Source organism: Oncorhynchus nerka, linkage group LG4 (genome assembly GCF_034236695.1).
Source record: "Oncorhynchus nerka isolate Pitt River linkage group LG4, Oner_Uvic_2.0, whole genome shotgun sequence".
Classification (NCBI taxonomy): domain Eukaryota; kingdom Metazoa; phylum Chordata; class Actinopteri; order Salmoniformes; family Salmonidae; genus Oncorhynchus; species Oncorhynchus nerka.
This window is the reverse complement of record NC_088399.1, coordinates 46,953,510-46,978,548: the sequence shown is the minus strand read 5'-3', so window position 1 is coordinate 46,978,548 and position 25,039 is coordinate 46,953,510. Positions and strand designations below refer to the sequence as shown.

Sequence of the window (25,039 nt, the reverse complement as noted above, 5' to 3'; positions counted from 1 at the left end):
AGTCAGAACCCTTTTAGGATGGCTAATATTAGGGTGACTAAATCAATGGAGGCTAGGGGGAGGGGGTAAAATAGCAACTTTCTTCTCTAATCCGGAGGACATAAGAATATAGAGATGCTAGAAATCGATAACTTGTATTTTCATATTTTAGTATACCCTTTTCATAATAATGTGAAATTCCTGTTCTTTTTTGAAGATATCAAATTATTTTGCAGATGTTATCGCAGGTGCAGCGAAATGCTTATTATGCTTCTAGTTCCAACAGAGTAGTCCACCTGAGTAAATGCATGTTAAAAATGCCTCTGGCTGTGTTTACAGCTTTGAGTCTTTTTGGGTAAGTCTCTTAAATTAAGGGCTTTGCACACCTGGACTGTGCAATATTTGTCCATTTATTATTATTTTTAATTCTTCACAGTCTGTCAAGTTGGTTGTTGATCATTGCTAGACAGTCATTTTTAAGTCTTGTCATAGTTTCAAGCAGATTTAAATCAAAACTGTAACTAGGTCATTTAGGAGCATTCAATATCCTCTTGGTAATCAACTCCAGTGTAAATTTGGCCTTGTGCTTTAGGTTATTGTCCTGCTGAAAGGTGAATTTGTCTCCCAGTATCTGTTGGAAAGCAGACTGAGCCAGTCTTTCCTCTGATTTTGCATGTTCTTAGCTCCACTGTTTCTTTCTATCTTGAAAAACTCCCCAGTCCTTGCTGTTGACAAGCATACCAATAACATGATGCAGCCACCATCATGCTTGAAAATATGAAGAGGGGTACTCAGTCACGTGTTGTTGGATTTTCTCCAAACATTAAAAGTTACTTTCTTTGCTGCATTTTTTTTGCAGTATTACTATTAGCGTCTTGTTGCAAACAGGATGCATGTTTTGGAATATTTGTAATCTGTAAATGCTTCCTTCTTTTCACTCTGTCATTTAGGTGAAAATTGTAGAGTAACTACAATGTTGATCCATCCTCAGGAGAAAACTATCACAGCCATCAAACTCTGTTTTAAAATCCCCATTGGCCTCATGGTGAAATCCTTCCACTCTGGCAAGAGTTAGGAAAGACACCTGTAGCTTTGTAGTTACTGGGTGTAATGATACACCGTCCAAAACCTAGTTAATAACTTTATCATACTCAAAAGTATGTTCACTGTATGCTTTTGTTTATTTTTACCCATCTGCCAATCGGAGACCTTTGCGAGTTATTGGAAAACCTCCCTGGTCGTTTTGGTTGAATCTGTGCTTGAAATTCAGTACTCGACTGAGGGACCGTTCAGATAATTGTGGGTATTTTCTATAGATCAGTGAAACAAAATCCCAATTTAATACATTTTTAATTCAGCCTGAAAAAGTTTTGTGAATGAATAGAAGTGTGTGTGTGTGTGTGTGGCAGTAATTATATTGACTAGAATTCAAAAATATAAAAGTGTTGGTCCCATGTTTCATGAACTTAAATAAAAGATCCCAGAAATTGTGCACAAATTTGTTTACATCCCTGTTAGTGAGCATTTCTCCTTTGCCAAGATGAGGATTAAACAGCGTGATCATTACACAGGTGCACCTTGTGCCACTCTAAAATGTGCAGTTTTGTAAAACAACGTGTCAAGTTTCGGGGGAGTGTTGCAGGAAAGTCCACCAGAGAATTGTCAGAGAATTGAATGTTCTGAAACAAAGCTTAAAATGTTCCATTTCTTCCATGGCCTGCATGCTCAGACATGTCACCCATTGAGCAGTTTGGGATGCTCTGGATCAACGTGTACGACAGGTTTTTCCATTTCCCGCCAATATCCAGCAACTCCGCGTAGCCATTGAATAGGAGTGGGACTACATTCTGCAGGCCACATCAACAGCCTGATCAACACTATGCAAAATTGATGATTAGCGCTACATGAGGCACCAGATACTGACTGGTTTTCTGATCCACATGCTTAACTTTTCTTAAGATATCTGTGAGATGCGTATCTGTATTCCCAGTCATATGAAATCCATAGATTAGGGCCTAAGGCATTTATTTCAATTGACTGATTTACTTTATATGAGCTGTAACTCAGTTAAAAAATTAAATTGTTGCATGTTGGGTTTTATATTTTAGTTTAGTATACATATGAAGTGGGTAAAGCAGTATGTAAACGTCATTAAAGTGACCAAACAAGCATATCTCTGAAATGTCAACGGAGCAAGCTTTTTATTTTCAAAGCCTTTTACATTTATTTTCAGCTCGCATCATGTTAATTTCACTTTTTGTGTCCCGCGGAAACAACTTTGCAGACGACCACCACAACATGTCAAATCCTCAAAGAATGCTGCGAGAAAGCGGCACCACTCTGTCAACAGAGCTCGGTGCTTATTATGTTACAAAATCTTACTTTTTGAATATAATGTTAATGATATGTTAGACCCCACTGAATGATTCAGAACATGAAGAATCATTTTTGTCTTGGTAACATTTATTTTATAACATAAGGAAGTGAAATTTCATCACCAAAGCAAATTTTCACCCACTGGGGAATCAATCAAGAGTACTTTGACAACTGCTTAAATAAAAAAGGCTTCATAAGTAACGTAACATTACAGAACCGTTTTGATTCAGAAGTTAATATATCCATTTAAATCAGGAAATAAACAAAAATGGCATTGACAAAATTATTGACACCCTAGACTTAATATTTGTTAGCACAGCCTTTGGTCAAAATAACTGCAATCAAGCGCTTCCTATAACCATCAATGAGCTTCCTATAACCATCAATGAGCTTCCTGCACCTCTGTACTGGCAGTTTGGCCCAGTCCTCTTGTGCAAACTGCTCCAGTTCTCCCAGATTAGAAGGGTGCCTTCTCCTAACTGCTGTTTTCAGATCTCTCCACAAGTTTTCAATGGGATTTAGATTTGGACTTGCTGGCTACTTCAGAACAGTCCAGCGTTTTGTCTTGAACCATTCCTGGGTCCTTTTTGAAGTGTGTTTCGGGCCATTGTCCTACTGGAAGACCCATGACCTTCAACGGAGACACAGTTCTCTCACACTGGGTCCGACATTGGACTCCAAAATACCTTTTGTATTCACCTTGTAACGGTATTTATTAGAGAGGGGTAAAGAAAGATTTTGTTCAGGCGCCAGGCAGGTATTAACCATGCCGAAAGGAAAAGAGTAGAATAGAGAGAGTACCACTACCAGACCCACACACATCAGCAGAAGAGACTGCCTAGAGTGTCTCCCTTCGCAGATTTAGAGCAATGGCTGATGCAGTGGCTTTGCGGAGGGGTAACAACTCCACCCAGTGTGTGTAGTAGTCCACTACCACCAATAAAAATTCATTCCGTGTCCCCCCGGCTGTGAGGAAAAGGTCCCATGAGGTCAATTCCCAACATTTCATTTGGATGGTTCACCACAGTCTGCTGCATTTTCCCGGCAGGTCTGCCAATGTCTGGTTTGTATTTCTGGCAGACTTCACACTGCTGTACAAACTTCCGGGTAACAACCCACATGCCTGGCCAGTAAACCACCTCTTGTAGTCTTCGATAAGTTTTAAAAACTCCAAGATGGCCACTCATGGGATTGGCATGATAAGCTTGGATTATCTGGTCACACAATGTAGAGGGAATGAAGACGCGATAATGGGTGCTGTGTATTCCATCTCCTCTTGGAGTTTTTCGATACACTTTATCCTGAATTATGCTATACTTATCATTGAAGCGACTCTTGGAGTATTCTTCCGACAGACTCTTGTGGATCGCCATGATGGCAGCATCCTTCTGCTGTGCTCTCCATACACTCATCATCCAGAGGAAAGGAATCATCCAGACATTTAGTGGTAGTATTAGTACTGCACAAGGGAGGACAAACATTGGCAGTCTCTGTAATCCGAGAAAGGGCATCTGGTACAACGTTCAGTTTTCCTTTGCGATACTCAATGATGAAGTCAAACTTCTGCAGTCTGATAGACCAGCGAATAAGACGGCTGTTGGTCTTGCCTGATGCCAGAACCCACTGCAGAGCAGCATGGTCTGTGACAACGGTGAAGATCTTTGCCTCCAAGGAGTAGCTCCATTTCTCCAAAGCCCAGACCACAGCGAGGCACTCCCTTTCAGTCGTTGAATAATTCCTCTCGGCTGAATTAAGGGTGCGACTTGCATAGGCAAGAACTTCTTCTGTTCCAAGTCCTGTTTGTTGAGCCAAGACTGCTCCAAGTCCTGTTTGACTTGCATCCATGTACACAATAAAATGAGCATTCAGGTTAGGATGTCCAAGCACTGGAGGAGTAATTAGACTGTTTTTGAGTGCTTCAAATGCACCTTGGCATGCAGGGGTCCATTGGAATTTCACACCTTTCTTCTTAAGGTGGTTGAGGGGTTCTGCTACCTTTGAAAAATCAGGCACAAACCTGTGGTACCATCCAGCCATACCCAGAAACCGCTGAACAGCCTTGAGGGATGTGGGAATTGGGACTTTGGCTGGATCTGCATGGATACCTTCAGCATTAACCACATGACCAAGGAACTTGAGTTCTGGCAGACAGAAACAACACTTCTTCAAGTTCAAGGTCAAACCTGCAGCCTTTAGTCTGTCGAAGACGGACTGAATGTCTTGCAGATGATCCACGACAGAGGAGGAGTAGATTATGATGTCGTCCAGATACACAAGACAATTTCTACCCCTCAAATCTCCCAGGACAGTCTCCATCAACCGTTGGAAGGTTGCTGGAGCATTCTTCAAACCAAAAGGCATGACTTTGAAGGAGTACAAACCAGCAGGGGTGACAAAAGCAGTCTTGTCCTGACTAGCGGGATCCATTGACACCTGCCAATAGCCACTGTTCAGATCCAGATGACTAAAGATGGATGCTCCTGCCAGAGATTCCAGTATGTCATTTATGTTTGGTAGAGGGTAGGCATCGCTTTCTGTTATGGCATTCGGCTTCCTGTAGTCCACACAGAACCGATATCCACCATATTTCTTAGGAATCAGGACAACCCGAGAAGCCCATCCAGAAAAAGAAGGTTCCACCATTCCATTCTCCAACATGCTTTTGAGCTGTTCATTGAGAATTGCCAGTTTGGCGGGGGATAGCCTGTAGGGACGCTGCTTAATGGGGACCTCATGCCGGGTATAGATTTTGTGTTTGAAGACTGTTGTATGGCCGAGTGTAAGAGTACAGACCTCACTGTTCATGTCCAACATCTAGGAGAGCTGCCACCTTTCACCATCCGACAGACATGCCTGTTCCACCGCTTGTTTGATGTAGAAATCAGCATCAGGTTTGCTTTTGCTCTCGGATAGAAGGGGGGGTACGGCGGTAATCAGGGTGATAGTTGGGTTCTCAGACTTCCATGGTGGAACATGTTTTTGTCTTTGTCTCTTTATATTTTCTCTGTCTCTGACTTGACCTTGTCCGGACTCTGCATAATGTAGCAGGCTCCAACCTGAAATCAGTGCATTACCAGGTTGAAATGGATGAGGCTGGGAATAGTCAGAGTGTAGCCGATAGGAGGGTTCGGACATAGAGATGGTCAGTCCACTGAAGAACAGGAAGTCTAGGCCAAGGACTACAGCAAATGCAAGTCTTGAATCTGCAAGAATTGCCACAGGAAGGTTAATAGTTTCACCATGCAGTTTTATTATTATACTAATCCAGCCCAAGGGAGTGGTAGGTTCTCCATTGGCCAAGTACAATGGTCCCTCCTCCCATGTTCGTAGCTCCTCATGAGGTAATGCCATGTTCTGCCACAGGGCCTCTTGCATCAGGTTGTAAGATGCCCCTGTGTCGATTATGGCCTTCCCTCTCCAGTTCCTAACAGTCAGAGGAACCAATAGTTGTTGCGGAATAGGAATAAGACCGCTAGCTGTGCTGTCTAAAGGCTTCATGGTGGGCATTAAGGCTGACCCAATTGTATGCAAGCCACCACGCCGGTCTAGACTTTCAGTCTTCAGTCCTTTCTGACCTTTTCCTGAATCTTGACGCTGGACATAGAGCGGGCAAGAATCTGGAGGATGTTGGACTTTACACCAACACACAACTGGACATTTGTCCTGGATCTTGGGTACAAATATCTGAGACGGTTTAGCCCCAGGAGAGTTATGGGTATACTGGGATGAGGGAACAGGGTTTTTAGTTTGGAGGTGGTGCTTCCAGTCCTTCTCAAACGGAGTCCCAAGACGCACCAGATCATCCACATTTTGCACACGTTCTCGAAGTTGACTAGCAAGGCGGGGAACCATGTTCTTAAGAAGGAGTTTGACCATCTCCTGCTCAGTAATGTCAGCCTTCCATCTCCTTCATAGAACTCGATAGGAGAAGGCAAAGTCCCGTATTGGCTCTGCTTCACCCTGGACTCTGTTACGAACACGGTCCGCCAGTTCATCCCCATAGTCCTCTGAGAGGAAGGCTAAGAGGGATATTTTTTGAAACTCCTCCCAGGTTGATACATGTTCACGGGCTATCTCCCACCAGTCTCTTGCTGTACCATGGAGAACACTGCGGAGGGTAGCAAGAACCTCCAAGTCAGTAAGGGGCCGGACAGAAAGAAAATCATTACACTTAGATAAGAAAAACAGTGGATTAACATCTTCTGGGCTGCCAAAAGTGGGGAAAAGTAGTTTGATAGGGAGGGAGCGCTCTAGAGGAGGCATGACAGTGGCAGCGGGAGTTCTGTTGTTTAACAGTATCTTCAGAGGGTTTTTTGTAGTACTACCTGTTCCTATTCCATTACTGGCCAAGCCAGTGGCAGAGGTAAAACCTGAGGGAGGTGCAGAAGATTTGTCCAGAAGGGAAAAACACTGCTTTACCTCCTGGTGCAGCTCTTCCAGTTGAAGGTCTGTGGCCTTCTGTGCTTTTTCCATCTCATTAACGGTGTCCTTTTGAGTCTGTTCAATCAAACATCATAATTCCCCTGTGAGAGAGTTCTTCATGTCCTCCATAACTTCCTTCAGATAAGAACACACTCCCTTCACAACAGAGACTGACTCCTCTGCTCTCTGTTTTTGTTCCTCCTCAAGAAAGATTATGACTTGATGGTTAGTTTCCATTTGTGTTTTGAACCGGTGCAGTTTTCCTTGAATATCCTGCTTCAGAGAATCTTGTAAATATTTCTGTCTCTGAACAATTTGTTGCTGGTTTTCCTCCATTTGACAGGGAACGTAATCCAACCTGCGCTGCACATCTGTCTGATGAGCCTCCACACATTCAATTTGCGAATGGCATTCTCCTGCATTGTCAAACTATGATTGATGTGTGTCCATTGATGTTCCAGTTGTCCAGGGATCACAGAGACACCTCTCCCAGTCTCTCTGGACAGGGTAACCGGAAGGGTTTGAGGGGAGGGTAATGGTGGAGATGTTATAGGTGATCCAGAAGCCTGTGGATTAGAGTCAGCACTATCCAACTCCATTAGTCCACCGAGTCCTTCCACAATGACAGAATCCCGAACATGATTACCATCAGGTGTGTCCACATTGACACAGTATGGGGTTCCAACAAAAGACATGATTCAACCTTGTGTGGATGGTGTCATGAGTGTTTCTCTTAAAGTCCCTGTTCGGGCGCCAATTCTGTAGCGGTATTTATTAGAGAGGGGTAAAGAAAGATTTTGTTCGGGCGCCAGGCAGGTATTAACCATGCCGAAAGGAAAAGAGTAGAATAGAGAGAGTACCACTACCAGACCCACACACATCAGCAGAAGAGACTGCCTAGAGTGTAGCCTGTTTACCAGATAGCCAGTGGAGAGAAAAGAGAATACACACCATATAAAACCCACATCACAGCACAGGCGTAACCCCAACAAGAATACCTCATACAATAATACTAATAATGGCAGAGCAATTCAACAGCAACTTCATACAAGAACGAACCCAGTCATCAACAGAGGATTTGCAATCTGTATTATTTTCTAGTGGATGAGTGCAGAGGGTATGAATGTGGGGGGTGTTCATCGACACAACAAAGGCCTTAAAAATGTCCACAGTCTTCTCGGCCACATGTCATTAGTACACCTCACCTCAATACAGTTCACATAACAATACACAACTTGCAAGCAACCTCCCTTTTAACTAAAATGTCCATCAAAATACTTCTGGCAGGGCAATAATAGTCCAGCTCTAATGAACTTCAATGGGAAGTGCATTTGAAAAATAGAGAGTCTGTTGCAGGGTAAAGCACTGGAACGAGAGGGAAGAGAAAGAGAGAGAAAAAGATCAATCTTAGCTGTGGTCTTCAGGCCTGCCGGTGTACTGTCTGACTGTCTGATGGTTTGTTGGTTTGTATGTTAAAGCTTCGCAACAATGTTGCTACTAATCCATGCGATCCATAACGGCCGCGGTCCCAAACAAAAACAACCACGATCTAAAGCGATCACACCGATGATTGAGTTAAATACTTTATAAACTACAAACGCTGAAAACAAACAAAACTTCTGCAGCACACACAATCAAACTGTCGCGCCACCCAAGAGCCCCTCCCCAAAGAGCTGAATGAGCTCTCTTTATTTCCTCCTTCCTTACTGCTCATGCGCTCTTAAAGTGGCAGTGCACGGTGAAGTCTCAGTGCAGATTTCGCCACAACCTGATTTCATGATGCCATGCACACGTTCAAGGCACCCAGTTCCAGAGGCAGCAAAGCAACCCCAAAACATCACAACCTCCATGTTTGACTGTAGGGAAGGTGTTCTTTTCTTTGAAAGCTTAATTTTGTTTTCTGTATAGATGGTGTGCTTTACCAAAAAAATGTAAATTGGTCTCATCTCTCTACAGGATTTTCTCCCAGAAGGATTTTGGCATGTTCAGCTGTGTTTTGGCAAATTGCAGTCGGGCTTTCTTATGTCTTCCTCTCAGCAGAGGGGTCCTCTTGGGACTCCTACAATGTAACCCCTTTTCATTGAGTTGGCGACGGATTGTGCGAGTTGAAACTGTCTGAATGTCAGCTTGAATCTGTGTGGCAGTTGACTGAGGTGCTTTCTCCACCATTCAAACAATGCTTTGCTGCAATCTTCTATTAAGTTTTCTCTTGTGGCCACGTCCAGTGAGGTTGGCTACAGTGGCATGGGCCTTAAACTTTTTGATTACATTACTTACGGTGGAAACAGGAACATCAAGGTCTCTGGAGATGAACTTGTAGCCTCGATTGTCCATGCTTGGCTCCAATCTTGTATCTGATCTCCTCAGATAATTCTCTGGTTGTTTTGTTCAACTGCACACATTTCTGGAAGAAATGGTGCATTATTTGAAAAAAGTGCAAGGGTGCCAATATTTTTGTCCACGACTGTACATCTCATTCAACCCACTTATTAATAAGTGTATATATACTGTTGGAAGTCATCGTATTATGTGCTCAGTCCCATCCGGGGCGGGAGGTAGCATAGTGGTTAGAGCGTTGGACTAGTCATCGAAAAGTTGCAAGATCGAATCCCTGAGCTGACAAGGTAAAAATCTGTCGTTCTGCCACTGAACAAGGCAGTTAACCCACCGTTCCTAGGCCGTCATTGAAAATAAGAATTTGTTCTTAACTGACTTGCCTAGTTAAATAAAAGGTAACTCATCATGCCCCATCCTGCCCTCTCTTTCCCAGAAGCACGGGCACACCATCCCCCATGTCTCCCATGCCGTCTCCTGCCAGCACAGCCAGCTCTGGGCCAGGCTCCAATCACAGCAGTGGGGTGGGGATGGGCAATGTGAGCACTGTGGCCATTCCCCAGGTCATCCAGCAGGTGGCATCGTCCTACGTCAACATCACAGCACTCTTCCTGAGTGCTCACGACATCTGGGAGCAGGCTGACGAGCTGGCACACAGAGGCAGTGGTAAGGAGGAGCAGAGGGGAAGGTTAAATAGTCTTACACAAGGATATTATTACACCTGAACAGATTCTTTATAAGCTGTAGTTCTATATATCATTACTTGAGGTCATGATGACTGGGAAAAATACTGGTGATGGGTTTAGTAATATTCATGTGAGCATTTCTTTCCTGCTACTCCATCTAATGTTGGTATTAACTTATCCAGGCTCTTTTCTTCTCTTTTTTTTGTGTCTCTCTAGGTTTGTTGTCTGAGCTGGACTCAGCTCTGGGCCAGTTGAGCCTGACCTCCACCATGAGCTCTCTGGTGCGTCACACACGGCAGGGACTGCAGTGGCTCCGACTGGACACCTGTGAGACACAGTGACTGTTTCTCAACCCCACCCAGCACTACACAGCCCTGCTTACTCCTGCCATACTCCTACAGTACCCAGCCCTGGATAACCCTGTCCGGGACATCCTATTTGGCTTTATTTATTGACAGGCCATCAGGCGAAAGCAGGATCCCAAGTCCCTCCTCTACAAGTTGTTCATATGGATACAAAGTCAACTTTTATTAAATTTTTCCCAACTACCTATGAAACTGATGTTCAGAGACCCTGTGTCCCACACACTTCCGGGTCCTCGTCCTCTGTTGGTCATATGGATGGGTCCATTAACAAAACAACTATCACATCCACCTCTGGATCTCTGGAGGCAGCAGGGCCTGCTAGACTTGTAGTGAGCTGAATGAGACTCTCCCTTTCTGAATAATTTATCACACAGCCAACTGACTGTGGCCTGGCCACCCCTCTGGGCCCTGTATCCCCTGGGGGTTAGACAGTGGGAAGGTTGGCTGAAGAACTGACTTTTGGGAGGGGTCAAAGAGTCCTCCCACCCTTCTCTGTGGTAATGCAAAGCAGTGATGATAAAAAGCTTATTTATTAGCCTTATTATATTATCACTATTTTTATATTGTTTCAGTCAAATTTAGTTTGATCAAAAGCGGTGTCATGGCCAATATTTACTTCACCCAGCTGAAAAGGCCTATAGAACTACAGGTATCCATCCATCCATCCCAGACCCATCCTATAATAATAGTAATAATAATATTGGTCAACTCCTGCAGAATATAACCAGTATCTCTGCGCTCCATAAAGTATTTCTAAATTGGTTTTGCCCTGAAAAATTGACATGCCACAAGATGGCCCTGGTCACTTTCTGTGAATATGTTTGTTTATTATTCTTCTTCTCTTTTCTCTTCAAAGGAGATTGAATCTACCTGCCAGGACGGGTCCACTATGTTAATTCAGTCAAAACAGAAATATAGTGCATTCAGAAATTATTCAGACCCCTTGAGTTTTTCCACATTTTGTAACGTTAAAGCCTTATTCTAAAATGGATTATATTGTTTGTTGCCCTTCATCAAACTACACACAATACCCCATAATGGCAAAGCAAAAACAAGTTTATATCAATGTTTTCAAATTAATATAAAAAAATGAAATCACATTTACATAAGTATGCACACCCTTTTTCAGTACTTTGTTGAAGCACCTTTGGCAGCGATTACAGCCTTGAGTCTTGGGTAGGATGCTACAAGCTTGGCACACCTGTATTTGGGGAGTTTCTCCCATTCTTCTCTGCAGATCCTCTCAAGCTCTGTCAGGTTGGATGGGGAGTGTCGCTGCACAGCTATTTTCAGGTCTCTCCAGAGATATTTGATTGGGTTCAAGAATCAGCTCTGGCTGGGCCACTCAAGGACATTCAGAGACTTGTCCCAAAGCCACTCCTGCATTGTCTTGGCTGTTTGCTTAGGGTCGTTGTCCTGTTGGAAGGTGAACCTTCACCCCAGTCTGAAGTCCCTGAGTGCTCTGGAGCAGGTTTCCCTCAAGGATCTCTCTATACATCTTTCCCTCAATCCTGACTAGTGTCCCAGTCCCTTGTCGCTGAAAAACATCCCCACAGCATGATGCTGCTGCTGCCACCATGCTTCACTGGTGCCAGGTTTCCTCCAGATGTGATGCTTGGCATTCAGGCCAAAGAGTTCAATCTTGGTTTCATCAGACCAGAGAATCTTGTTTCTCATTGTCTGAGAGTCTTTAATATCCTTTTGGCAAACTGCAAGTGGGCCTTCATGTGCCTTTTTACTGAGGAGTGGACTCTGTCTGGCCACTCTACCATAAAGGCCTGATTTGGTAGAGTGCTACAGAGATGGTTGTCCTTCTGGAAGGTTTTTCCATCTCCGCAAGAGGATCTCTGAAGCACTGTCAGAGTGGCCATCGGGTTCTTGGTCACCTCCCTGACCAAGTCCCTTCTCCCCCGATTGCTCAGTTTGGCTGAGCGGCCAGCTCTAGGAAGAATCTTGGTAATTCCAAACTTTTTCCATTTAAGAATGATGGAGGCCACTGTGTTCTTGGGAACCTTCAATATTGCAGACATTTTCTGGCACCCTTCCCCAGACCTGTACCTCTACACAATCCTGTCTCGGAGCTCTACAGTCAATTCCTTCAACCTCATGGCTTGGTTTTTGAATTGACATGCACGTTCAACTGTGGGACCTTATATAGACAGGTGTGTTCCTTTTCTAAATCCAAGTTGTAGAAACATCAAGGATGATCAATGGAAACAGGATGCACCGGAGCTCAATTTGAGTCTCATAGCAAAGGGTCTGAATACTTATGTAAATAAGGTATATTTTTTATTTGTAATACATTTGCAAAAATGTCGACCTGTTTCCGCTTTGTCATTATGGGTTAGTGTGTAGATTGATGAGGAACATTTTTTTATTTAATCAATTTTAAAATAAGGCTGTGACCTAACAAAATGTGGAAAAAGTTAAGGGGTCTAAATACTTTCCGCATGCACTGTATGCTTTGATTTGAGTTGGATAAAAAGTGTGCCTTAGATGTTTAAAGGAGACTTAAGTCTGTCTTCCCAAATTGAATACTTTTTGAAAGTAGCATCATGGATAATTAACACAGCGAATCCCAAAAACAGAAGTCAAGTGACTATGTATGTGGGAGGAGTTGAGAGCACGATAGTCTGAAAGTCAAGTCCTACTCTTCCCTTTACTATACTAACAGTCATGACCGTTGGAAAGGATGCACTGTTTGACTGGCAGCCTGAGAAAGCACTGACAGGTGGTTCTGTTTACATCATTTGCCAAGCTCTGATGTACATACGGTATACATTGACAAGTTTTGTTTTCAAAATCATCTAAATTATTGCTGCTTTTTAGTGCAGTTCTTGAAACTACTACTGACCTTTGACTCTATTGCCCATTATCTCTAGATAACAATGTGTCCCAAATTGCAGCCTATTCTCTATTTTTGACCAAGTAGTGCACAATATAGGGAATGTGGTCCCATTTGGGGCACAGACAATGTCTAGTTGAGTATTGTATGTTTAGGCCTATTCATGGAGTTTAAAGACTGAGATGTAGACCCTGTCTTGCTGTAGAATAAATGACAGCATTTCCCTTTTAAAGCTCTGTGTTCAATTTGGACCCTATATGTTATTCTGATTTCAATCAGGTGGGGTTTGATTGTATTACAATTACAAATTTGCATTTGATTAAATCAGTGGTTATCTATTGTTTAACAGATGTTATCAAAGCAAAATACCAATGTTCCTTGTTTTTGCATCAATCATCAATATTCTGTTATTGTCTTCCCATCCTGCCCTCTCATTAACACTTCAATGCTTACAGCAAGATACATGGCCAACATGCATATCATTTGCATGTATTTTCTTTGTATTTTCAGGTTTCCTTTAGTGTTCTATGGGTTGGTCTAAAAACACCACTTTGAGTTCTTAAGAATTGAATGACCTGTCAGTCTTACCTCTTGCTTGTTGTAAGGTTTTGGTTATGCTATAAAAACTGAGCGTTATACGAAACAATATATTTAGAACATTAAAGAAAGCACTAATGAAACACTGTTTTTGATGAAATATTAGTGGTTTGGGCCACCATGCTTTTACCTATAATTTACTCAATCTGGGCCATTTAGTTATTATTTTGAAATGTTGTGTTACTATACTGTAAAATAAATACATTGGGGCTCACTGGAAAACAAAATGTCTATTGGAGTGCAAATATAGAAGGGCTGCACATGGAACCACAAAAGAACAATGTGTTATGTTTATTTTATCAAAAATATGAAAACTATGAATAGAGTACACTCTGCTACCATGGCTTTTAGTTTATTTTTGTTCCTCTAAGTAGGCTGCTTTGTAAGTAAGAATATTTTGAGTTTCCCAACTTGGATGTCAGCACTCTGCACATTAAATGTTGTCCTGTTTGAGATTACATTTGACACTGTACTTACTACTTAAAACACATTTCTCTGGTTTCTATATCATGTTACATGTCCTTTCATAGTTTTTAGGCTTTGTCATGCTTCATTTAAACCTTTTATTCTTTGTGCTTAATTTGTAGGTATTCTGTTAGTTAGAAAAATTATAATTATTGTCAATATGTGATATCACACTAAAAGGACCATCATCGCCTTGGTCTTTTACTGGGAAATTGTGCAGAAATGTTTTGTAATTCAACTTTTTTGCCTTGTGAAAATATGTAAATAGTTTGAGATGCAATGTACAGAGGCGTATAAAGACTGATGGGCAATTAATTGAGGTTATTTTCTTCTAAGTTACTTTTTTCCAAAGAGGCTGTTTTGTAGCTTGGCCACTGTAGATGAAGATGAATTGTTAAAAATGTTGGACCAGTTTAACGGTACATTTCTGCCATCACGACCAGAGCTCTGCAGTGTAAAATGTTTGACGCAATAAACTTTGGGGAAAATGTGCTGGCTGTGTGAATTATTCTTCTTAACCAGGACTGCCAATCCTCTTCCTGGAGGTCTACAGTCCTGAGTGTTCTCAGTCCAACCCTAATTTAACACAGCTGATTCTACTAAGTAGCTGCTGAATCAGATATGCTAAAGTAGGGTTGGACTGAACCTGCAGGACAGTAGATCTCCAGGAGAGGGTTGCGCAGCCCTGTTATAAACTATGGCATTCTGATTTGCCTAATGAGGGCATTGATAACTGCTATAAAACATTGTCGTTCAAGGGAGTTGGGTACTTTAAACAGGGAATTTGTATGTGGGACACATTTTGAGATGGTCCGTTGCAGGTCAGCTGAGGAGGAAAAGAAACTGCGAACTCCGAGGCCGAGCAACTTTTGCAAATGTGCTTCTGAGTCTATAACCTTTTATGATGATAACCTGGTCTTCATTACATAACTACCAGGGAGGATGACTGCCCCCTCTTACTGAAGCCACAAAGTTCAAGGCTGACCGGTTTTGACTTGAGGTTATTATTTATATAGGGGTGCCAAGTAGGTTGTGCCTAGCAGAGAAAACATTGGTTTCTACTTTGGGAGGGAATGAGTCCCATCTGGTCCGTCAAGTCTACACCAATACAAAGGACTCATGTAAAAGTCAGGATGGAAATACACTTTTCATAAACCCTTAAAACATTGGAAAGAACTTAAAAAACAACTGTATTCTTTTGCATGGGTTGTATTACCAACATAACAAATAATGAGCTCTGGTTCCTCCAGAAATGTCCTGTACCTCGGGCCTAAAAAGAGTCCAGCCCGGTAAAGAAGTTCAGGGAACTCGAGACCTTAGTCACGCAATTTTTGTCCGTTCATACAAGTGTAGCGTAAACTCAGTATCAAATCATACAATCAATATAACAATTATTTTACCACACAACTACAAATCGTATCAACTCTTACTAAGTCCTCAACTATAACTACCTACATAAATCATCACAGTATACATCACATCAAAACAAATGAAATACCATATACAAAAAGGTTGTAGTCAGCCGGTCGGACAGACAATCCAATCCGCCAACAGATCTCCCCTTGAAAAAGCCGACCATTGCCCTGGAAGGCACATCTTGGTCGGGGCAACCGAGAAAGTTTTCCTCAACAAAAATATTCATGACTTTTTGGAGCTCACGCTCCTCAGCTGAGGGGTCACAGGCCTTAAGGCATGAGACTTCTGGGTCTGGGAATCTGAGAAAAGTCTTCTCACTTTCCTCTTCAAAGATATCCAGGACCTTGCGGCGCTCAATCTCCTCCAACTCCTCAGCCGAGGGATAACAGGCCTTAAGTCGTGAGATATGGACAACACGCATATCTTCACCTGTGTCCTTTTTCCCCACTCAGTAGTTCAGAGGGCCCATCTGCTCCACAATTCTATATGGTCCTTGCCATTTAGGAGCGAGCTTGGCCGAGAAGAATTGTTCAGCTTTCAAGTAAGGATGAGAGCGAAGCCACATCCGATTCCGAAGCTGGAACTGCATGTCTCGTCTGTTCTTATCAAAGTTTCTCTTCTGCTTGAGTCGAGCCTGGATCATGTTCTTTGAGACAAGAGCTCTCAAGTCGTGGAGATGGACTACCTGGTCATAGCATGCAGAGTCTGGAGTAAGCTGCTGGGGCTGTAGCACCATATCCAAGGGTCCTCGGAGAGGACGACTGAGGTTCAGCTCTGCAGGTGTGACTCCAGTGGACTCTTGCACAGCAGAATTCAGGGCAAATCGAAACTCGTGAAGGTGGCAGGGTAGCCTAGTGGTTAGACTGTTGTACTAGTAACCGGAAGGTTGCAAGTTCAAACCCCTGAGCTGACAAGGTACAAACTGTTCTTCTGCCCCTGAACAGGCAGTTAACCCACTCTTCCTAGGCTGTCATTGAAAATAAAAGTTTGTTCTTAACTGACTTGCCTAGTTAAATAAAGGTTAAAATATATATATATATATATATATATATATATATATATATATATATATAATAAAGTTGCTTCTCCCAGTGTTTGTGCTGGGTCCCTACAAAGGAAGCAATCATTGTGTTCAAGTTTCAATTTACTCGGTCTGTGGGTGATAGGCCGTGGTCAACTTCTGTCTCAGGTTCCATCGATGGAGGAACGTGTCCTCCATCGGATAGGATCGGCGATGGATCAGATGATGGAGAGAATGGACCGATGGGAGAGGAGTGGTCTCCTCTCTGTTCCTCCATCGATGGATCCACCTTCTCCTCCCTTCGCATCCGGCTCCGGCGCTCTCCGTCTTGCCCTGCCGAGGGATTATGATGGAGCGGCGGCTGGGTGTCAGGGGTTTTTGCTCCAACTTGAACTGTACCTGGCGACCGTGAGGCCAACCAAAAGTGATGCAGAAGAATTAATCCATCCTTTTGTCACTTCTAGGTTAGACTACTGCAATGCTCTACCTTCGCCTACCCGGACAAAGCACTAAATAAACTTCAGTTAGTGCTAAATATGGCTGCTAGAATCCTGACTAGAACCAAAAAATGTGATCATATTACTCCAGTGCTAGCCTCCCTACACTGGCTTCCTGTCAAAGCAAGGGCTGATATCAAGGTGTTACTGCTAACCTACAAAGCATTACATGGGCTTGCTCCTACCTATCTCTCTGATTTGGTCCTGCCGTACATACCTACACGTAGGCTACGGTCACAAGACGCAGGCCTCCTAATTATCCCTAGAATTTCTAAGCAAACAGCTGGAGGCAGGGCTTTCTCCTATAGAGCTCCATTTTTATGGAACAGTCTGCCTACCCATGTCAGAGACGCAAACTCGGTCTCAACCTTTAAGTCTTTACTGAAGACTCATCTCTTCACTGGGTCATATGGTTGAGTGTAGTCTGGCCCAGGAGTGGGAAGGTGAACGGAAAGGCTCTGGAGCAACGAACCGCCCTTGCTGTCTCTGCCTGGCCAGTTCCCCTCTTTCCACTGGGATTCTCTGCCTTTAACCCTATTACAGGGGCTGAGTCACTGGCTTACTGATGTGGTCATCCTGTCTGGGTTGGCGCCCTCTTTGTGGGCTATACTCAGCCTTGTCTCAGGATGGTAAGTTGGTGGTTGAAGATATCCCTCTAGTGGTGTGGGGGCTGTGCTTTGGCAAAGTTGGTGGGGTTATATCCTTCCTGTTTGGCCCTGTCTGGGGGTGTCCTCGGATGGGTCCACAGTGTCTCCTGACCCCTCCTGTCTCAGCCTCCAGTATTTATGCTGCAGTAGTTTATGTGTCGGGGGGCTATGGTCAGTTTGTTATATCTGGAATACTTCTCCTGTCCTATTCGGTGTCCTGTGTGAATCTAAGTGTGTGTTCTCTAATTCTCTCCTTCTCTCTTTCTTTCTCTCTCTTGGAGGACCTGAGCCCTAGGACCATGCCCCAGGACTACCTGACATGATGACTCCTTGGTTTCCCCAGTCCACCTGGCCGTGCTGCTGCTCCAGTTTCAACTGTTCTGCCTTATTGGGAAAAAGCTTTATGATACGATTTTGGGGAGGCCCGGGTTCGATTCCCGGCCAATGCAAGAAGTTTTGAACATGTAATTTCGACAAGTATGCAAACCCCCGAGGAGGAAATCTGTTTTAGATTGCCACGCCAACAGAAATCTCTGGTCTTGGTCGAATTCTCAACTGACTCTTGAAAAATATGACTTTGCTTTCATTTACAGTTTGGACATTTACTCATTTACTCATTCTCAGTAGACTTTGGTGAATCCATTGCAGATTTCCAGTGTGTGAGGTGATTTACTTTGTGCAAGGCTTTAGTTGTTAAATGGGAAAGAGTAACCAACTTGTCAGTGACAACTGTCTTGAGTTTGGCATTTTTGACAATGTCCTGGGATTTCCCACAAACGCCTCACCTTCTAACTAGTATTGTGTGGCTTGTGAGCGGTATAGAGCACAATCCACTACATGTACGTGTTTGTGAGAGTCTCAGCTTTCCATAAAGGGGTCATAGTAGTTCCTAGCTCCAACCATTCAGTCTCTACAGATATTTTTGTTAGAAGGGTTTAAGCCCAACACTCCAAACTTAGGGTTAGTACCAATGCTCCACGTTTTTTCAAAGGTCCAACCCACCTGCTCCTCGTTAGTATAGTGGTGAGTATCCCCGCCTGTCACGCGGGAGACCGGGGTTCAATTCCCGACGGGGAGAAAGGACTACTTTTTTAGGGTGAACAATGTTGCTGAGCCCACAAAGTGGAAAATAATCTTGGGAAAAAAGCTTTATGATACGATTTCCAGCCTTTGGGGTTAACTCAGCTTTCCAAGGCATTGGTTGTTCAGTGGTAGAATTCTCGCCTGCCACGCGGGAGGCCCGGGTTCGATTCCCGGCCAATGCAAGAAGATTTGAACATGTAATTTCGACAAGTATCCAAACCCCTGAGGAGGAAATCTGTGTTAGATTGCCAGGCCAACAGAAGTCTCTGGTCTTTGGTCGAATTCTCAACGGACTCTTGAACAATATGACTTTGCTTTCATTTACAGTTTGGACATTTACTCATTCTCAGTAGACTTTGGTGAATCCATTGCAGACTTCCAGCGTGTGAGGTGATTTACTTTGTGCAAGGCTTTAGTTGTTAAATGGGAAAGAGTAACCAACTTGTCAGTGACAACTGTCTTGAGTTTGGCATTTGTGACAATGTCCTGGGATTTCCCACAAATGCCTCACCTTCTAACTAGTATTGTGTGGCTTGTGAGCGGTATAGAGCAGAATCGACTACATGTACGTGTTTGTGAGAGTCTCAGCTTTCCATAAAGGGGTCATAGTAGTTCCTAGCTCCAACCATTCAGTCTCTACAGATATTTTTGTTAGAAGGGTTTAAGCCCAACACTCCAAACTTAGGGTTAGTACCAATGCTCCACGTTTTTTCAAAGGTCCAACCCACCTGCTCCTCGTTAGTATAGTGGTGAGTATCCCCGCCTGTCACGCGGGAGACCGGGGTTCAATTCCCGACGGGGAGAAAGGACTACTTTTTTTTAGGGTGAACAATGTCGCTGAGCCCACAAAGTGGAAAATAATCTTGGGAAAAAAGCTTTATGATACGATTTCCAGCCTTTGGGGTTAACTCAGCTTTCCAAGGCATTTGTTGTTCAGTGGTAGAATTCTCGCCTGCCACGCGGGAGGCCCGGGTTCGATTCCCGGCCAATGGAAGAAGATTTGAACATGTAATTTCGACAAGTATCCAAACCCCCGAGGAGGAAATCTGTGTTAGATTGCCAGGCCAACAGAAGTCTCTGGTCTTTGGTCGAATTCTCAACGGACTCTTGAAAAATATGACTTTGCTTTCATTTACAGTTTGGACATTTACTCATTCTCAGTAGACTTTGGTGAATCCATTGCAGACTTCCAGCGTGTGAGGTGATTTACTTTGTGCAAGGCTTTAGTTGTTAAATGGGAAAGAGTAACCAACTTGTCAGTGACAACTGTCTTGAGTTTGGCATTTGTGACAATGTCCTGGGATTTCCCACAAACGCCTCACCTTCTAACTAGTATTGTGTGGCTTGTGAGCGGTATAGAGCAGAATACATGTACGTGTTTGTGAGAGTCTCAGCTTTCCATAAAGGGGTCATAGTAGTTCCTAGCTCCAACCATTCAGTCTCTACAGATATTTTTGTTAGAAGGGTTTAAGCCCAACACTCCAAACTTAGGGTTAGTACCAATGCTCCACGTTTTTTCAAAGGTCCAACCCACCTGCTCCTCGTTAGTATAGTGGTGAGTATCCCCGCCTGTCACGCGGGAGACCGGGGTTCAATTCCCCGACGGGGAGAAAGGACTACTTTTTTTAGGGTGAACAATGTTGCTGAGCCCACAAAGTGGAAAATATTCTTGGGAAAAAAGCTTTATGATACGATTTCCAGCCTTTGGGGTTAACTCAGCTTTCCAAGGCATTGGTTGTTCAGTGGTAGAATTCTCGCCTGCCACGCGGGAGGCCCGGGTTCGATTCCCGGCCAATGCAAGAAGATTTGAACATGTAATTTCGACAAGTATCCAAACCCCTGAGGAGGAAATCTGTGTTAGATTGCCAGGCCAACAGAAGTCTCTGGTCTTTGGTCGAATTCTCAACGGACTCTTGAAAAATATGACTTTGCTTTCATTTACAGTTTGGACATTTACTCATTCTCAGTAGACTTTGGTGAATCCATTGCAGACTTCCAGCGTGTGAGGTGATTTACTTTGTGCAAGGCTTTAGTTGTTAAATGGGAAAGAGTAACCAACTTGTCAGTGACAACTGTCTTGAGTTTGGCATTTGTGACAATGTCCTGGGATTTCCCACAAACGCCTCACCTTCTAACTAGTATTGTGTGGCTTGTGAGCGGTATAGAGCAGAATCGACTACATGTACGTGTTTGTGAGAGTCTCAGCTTTCCATAAAGGGGTCATAGTAGTTCCTAGCTCCAACCATTCAGTCTCTACAGATATTTTTGTTAGAAGGGTTTAAGCCCAACACTCCAAACTTAGGGTTAGTACCAATGCTCCACGTTTTTTCAAAGGTCCAACCCACCTGCTCCTCGTTAGTATAGTGGTGAGTATCCCCGCCTGTCACGCGGGAGACCGGGGTTCAATTCCCCGACGGGGAGAAAGGACTACTTTTTTTAGGGTGAACAATGTTGCTGAGCCCACAAAGTGGAAAATATTCTTGGGAAAAAAGCTTTATGATACGATTTCCAGCCTTTGGGGTTAACTCAGCTTTCCAAGGCATTGGTTGTTCAGTGGTAGAATTCTCGCCTGCCACGCGGGAGGCCCGGGTTCGATTCCCGGCCAATGCAAGAAGATTTGAACATGTAATTTCGACAAGTATCCAAACCCTTGAGGAGGAAATCTGTGTTAGATTGCCAGGCCAACAGAAGTCTCTGGTCTTTGGTCGAATTCTCAACGGACTCTTGAAAAATATGACTTTGCTTTCATTTACAGTTTGGACATTTACTCATTCTCAGTAGACTTTGGTGAATCCATTGCAGACTTCCAGCGTGTGAGGTGATTTACTTTGTGCAAGGCTTTAGTTGTTAAATGGGAAAGAGTAACCAACTTGTCAGTGACAACTGTCTTGAGTTTGGCATTTGTGACAATGTCCTGGGATTTCCCACAAACGCCTCACCTTCTAACTAGTATTGTGTGGCTTGTGAGCGGTATAGAGCAGAATCGACTACATGTACGTGTTTGTGAGAGTCTCAGCTTTCCATAAAGGGGTCATAGTAGTTCCTAGCTCCAACCATTCCGTCTCTACAGATATTTTTGTTAGAAGGGTTTAAGCCCAACACTCCAAACTTAGGGTTAGTACCAATGCTCCACGTTTTTTCAAAGGTCCAACCCACCTGCTCCTCGTTAGTATAGTGGTGAGTATCACTGCCTGTCACGCGGGAGACCGGGGTTCAATTCCCCGACGGGGAGAAAGGACTACTTTTTTTTAGGGTGAACAATGTTGCTGAGCCCACAAAGTGGAAAATATTCTTGGGAAAAAAGCTTTATGATACGATTTCCAGCCTTTGGGGTTAACTCAGCTTTCCAAGGCATTGGTTGTTCAGTGGTAGAATTCTCGCCTGCCACGCGGGAGGCCCGGGTTCGATTCCCGGCCAATGCAAGAAGATTTGAACATGTAATTTCGACAAGTATCCAAACCCTTGAGGAGGAAATCTGTGTTAGATTGCCAGGCCAACAGAAGTCTCTGGTCTTTGGTCGAATTCTCAACGGACTCTTGAAAAATATGACTTTGCTTTCATTTACAGTTTGGACATTTACTCATTCTCAGTAGACTTTGGTGAATCCATTGCAGACTTCCAGCGTGTGAGGTGATTTACTTTGTGCAAGGCTTTAGTTGTTAAATGGGAAAGAGTAACCAACTTGTCAGTGACAACTGTCTTGAGTTTGGCATTTGTGACAATGTCCTGGGATTTCCCACAAACGCCTCACCTTCTAACTAGTATTGTGTGGCTTGTGAGCGGTATAGAGCAGAATCGACTACATGTACGTGTTTGTGAGAGTCTCAGCTTTCCATAAAGGGGTCATAGTAGTTCCTAGCTCCAACCATTCAGTCTCTACAGATATTTTTGTTAGAAGGGTTTAAGCCCAACACTCCAAACTTAGGGTTAGTACCAATGCTCCACGTTTTTTCAAAGGTCCAACCCACCTGCTCCTCGTTAGTATAGTGGTGAGTATCCCCGCCTGTCACGCGGGAGACCGGGGTTCAATTCCCCGACGGGGAGAAAGGACTACTTTTTTTTAGGGTGAACAATGTTGCTGAGCCCACAAAGTGGAAAATATTCTTGGGAAAAAAGCTTTATGATACGATTTCCAGCCTTTGGGGTTAACTCAGCTTTCCAAGGCATTGGTTGTTCAGTGGTAGAATTCTCGCATACCATGCGGGAGGCCCATGTTCGATTCCCGGCCAATGCAAGAAGATTTGAACATGTAATTTCGACAAGTATCCAAACCCTTGAGGAGGAAATCTGTGTTAGATTGCCAGGCCAACAGAAGTCTCTGGTCTTTGGTCGAATTCTCAACGGACTCTTGAAAAATATGACTTTGCTTTCATTTACAGTTTGGACATTTACTCATTCTCAGTAGACTTTGGTGAATCCATTGCAGACTTCCAGCGTGTGAGGTGATTTACTTTGTGCAAGGCTTTAGTTGTTAAATGGGAAAGAGTAACCAACTTGTCAGTGACAACTGTCTTGAGTTTGGCATTTGTGACAATGTCCTGGGATTTCCCACAAACGCCTCACCTTCTAACTAGTATTGTGTGGCTTGTGAGCGGTATAGAGCAGAATCGACTACATGTACGTGTTTGTGAGAGTCTCAGCTTTCCATAAAGGGGTCATAGTAGTTCCTAGCTCCAACCATTCAGTCTCTACAGATATTTTTGTTAGAAGGGTTTAAGCCCAACACTCCAAACTTAGGGTTAGTACCAATGCTCCACGTTTTTTCAAAGGTCCAACCCACCTGCTCCTCGTTAGTATAGTGGTGAGTATCCCCGCCTGTCACGCGGGAGACCGGGTTCAATTCCCCGACGGGGAGAAAGGACTACTTTTTTTTAGGGTGAACAATGTCGCTGAGCCCACAAAGTGGAAAATATTCTTGGGAAAAAAATTTATGATACGATTTCCAGCCTTTGGGGTTAACTCAGCTTTCCAAGGCATTGGTTGTTCAGTGGTAGAATTCTCGCCTGCCACGCGGGAGGCCCGGGTTCGATTCCCGGCCAATGCAAGAAGATTTGAACATGTAATTTCGACAAGTATCCAAACCCTTGAGGAGGAAATCTGTGTTAGATTGCCAGGCCAACAGAAGTCTCTGGTCTTTGGTCGAATTCTCAACGGACTCTTGAAAAATATGACTTTGCTTTCATTTACAGTTTGGACATTTACTCATTCTCAGTAGACTTTGGTGAATCCATTGCAGACTTCCAGCGTGTGAGGTGATTTACTTTGTGCAAGGCTTTAGTTGTTAAATGGGAAAGAGTAACCAACTTGTCAGTGACAACTGTCTTGAGTTTGGCATTTGTGACAATGTCCTGGGATTTCCCACAAACGCCTCACCTTCTAACTAGTATTGTGTGGCTTGTGAGCGGTATAGAGCAGAATCGACTACATGTACGTGTTTGTGAGAGTCTCAGCTTTCCATAAAGGGGTCATAGTAGTTCCTAGCTCCAACCATTCAGTCTCTACAGATATTTTTGTTAGAAGGGTTTAAGCCCAACACTCCAAACTTAGGGTTAGTACCAATGCTCCACGTTTTTTCAAAGGTCCAACCCACCTGCTCCTCGTTAGTATAGTGGTGAGTATCCCTGCCTGTCACGCGGGAGACCGGGGTTCAATTCCCCGACGGGGAGAAAGGACTACTTTTTTAGGGTGAACAATGTTGCTGAGCCCACAAAGTGGAAAATATTCTTGGGAAAAAAGCTTTATGATACGATTTCCAGCCTTTGGGGTTAACTCAGCTTTCCAAGGCATTGGTTGTTCAGTGGTAGAATTCTCGCCTGCCACGCGGGAGGCCCGGGTTCGATTCCCGGCCAATGCAAGAAGATTTGAACATGTAATTTCGACAAGTATCCAAACCCTTGAGGAGGAAATCTGTGTTAGATTGCCAGGCCAACAGAAGTCTCTGGTCTTTGGTCGAATTCTCAACGGACTCTTGAAAATATGACTTTGCTTTCATTTACAGTTTGGACATTTACTCATTCTCAGTAGACTTTGGTGAATCCATTGCAGACTTCCAGCGTGTGAGGTGATTTACTTTGTGCAAGGCTTTAGTTGTTAAATGGGAAAGAGTAACCAACTTGTCAGTGACAACTGTCTTGAGTTTGGCATTTGTGACAATGTCCTGGGATTTCCCACAAACGCCTCACCTTCTAACTAGTATTGTGTGGCTTGTGAGCGGTATAGAGCAGAATCGACTACATGTACGTGTTTGTGAGAGTCTCAGCTTTCCATAAAGGGGTCATAGTAGTTCCTAGCTCCAACCATTCAGTC

The 25,039-nt window shown here is 43.7% G+C and overlaps 1 protein-coding gene and 5 non-coding genes across 6 annotated transcripts in view; all 6 read left to right on the top strand.

Annotated features, from left to right (window-relative positions):
• Positions 1-14,561, top strand: part of LOC115127956 (AF4/FMR2 family member 1-like) — an 85,578-nt gene extending 71,017 nt beyond the window's left edge. The window contains 2 exon segments of the mRNA XM_029657577.2: positions 9,548-9,777; positions 10,014-14,561. Coding sequence (XP_029513437.2) covers positions 9,548-9,777; positions 10,014-10,138 — 355 coding nt within the window. The 3' untranslated portion in view covers positions 10,139-14,561.
• Positions 14,562-20,271: 5,710 nt separating this feature from the next.
• trnad-guc (transfer RNA aspartic acid (anticodon GUC)) lies at positions 20,272-20,343 on the top strand. The gene has a single exon. It is a non-coding gene; the product is annotated as a tRNA-Asp (tRNA).
• Positions 20,344-21,082: 739 nt separating this feature from the next.
• trnad-guc (transfer RNA aspartic acid (anticodon GUC)) lies at positions 21,083-21,154 on the top strand. Its single transcript has one exon. It is a non-coding gene; the product is annotated as a tRNA-Asp (tRNA).
• A 739-nt stretch (positions 21,155-21,893) lies between these two features.
• Positions 21,894-21,965, top strand: trnad-guc (transfer RNA aspartic acid (anticodon GUC)). The gene has a single exon. It is a non-coding gene; the product is annotated as a tRNA-Asp (tRNA).
• A 740-nt stretch (positions 21,966-22,705) lies between these two features.
• On the top strand, positions 22,706-22,777 carry trnad-guc (transfer RNA aspartic acid (anticodon GUC)). The gene has a single exon. It is a non-coding gene; the product is annotated as a tRNA-Asp (tRNA).
• A 1,550-nt stretch (positions 22,778-24,327) lies between these two features.
• Positions 24,328-24,399, top strand: trnad-guc (transfer RNA aspartic acid (anticodon GUC)). The gene has a single exon. It is a non-coding gene; the product is annotated as a tRNA-Asp (tRNA).
• The last annotated feature ends 640 nt before the right edge of the window (positions 24,400-25,039 follow it).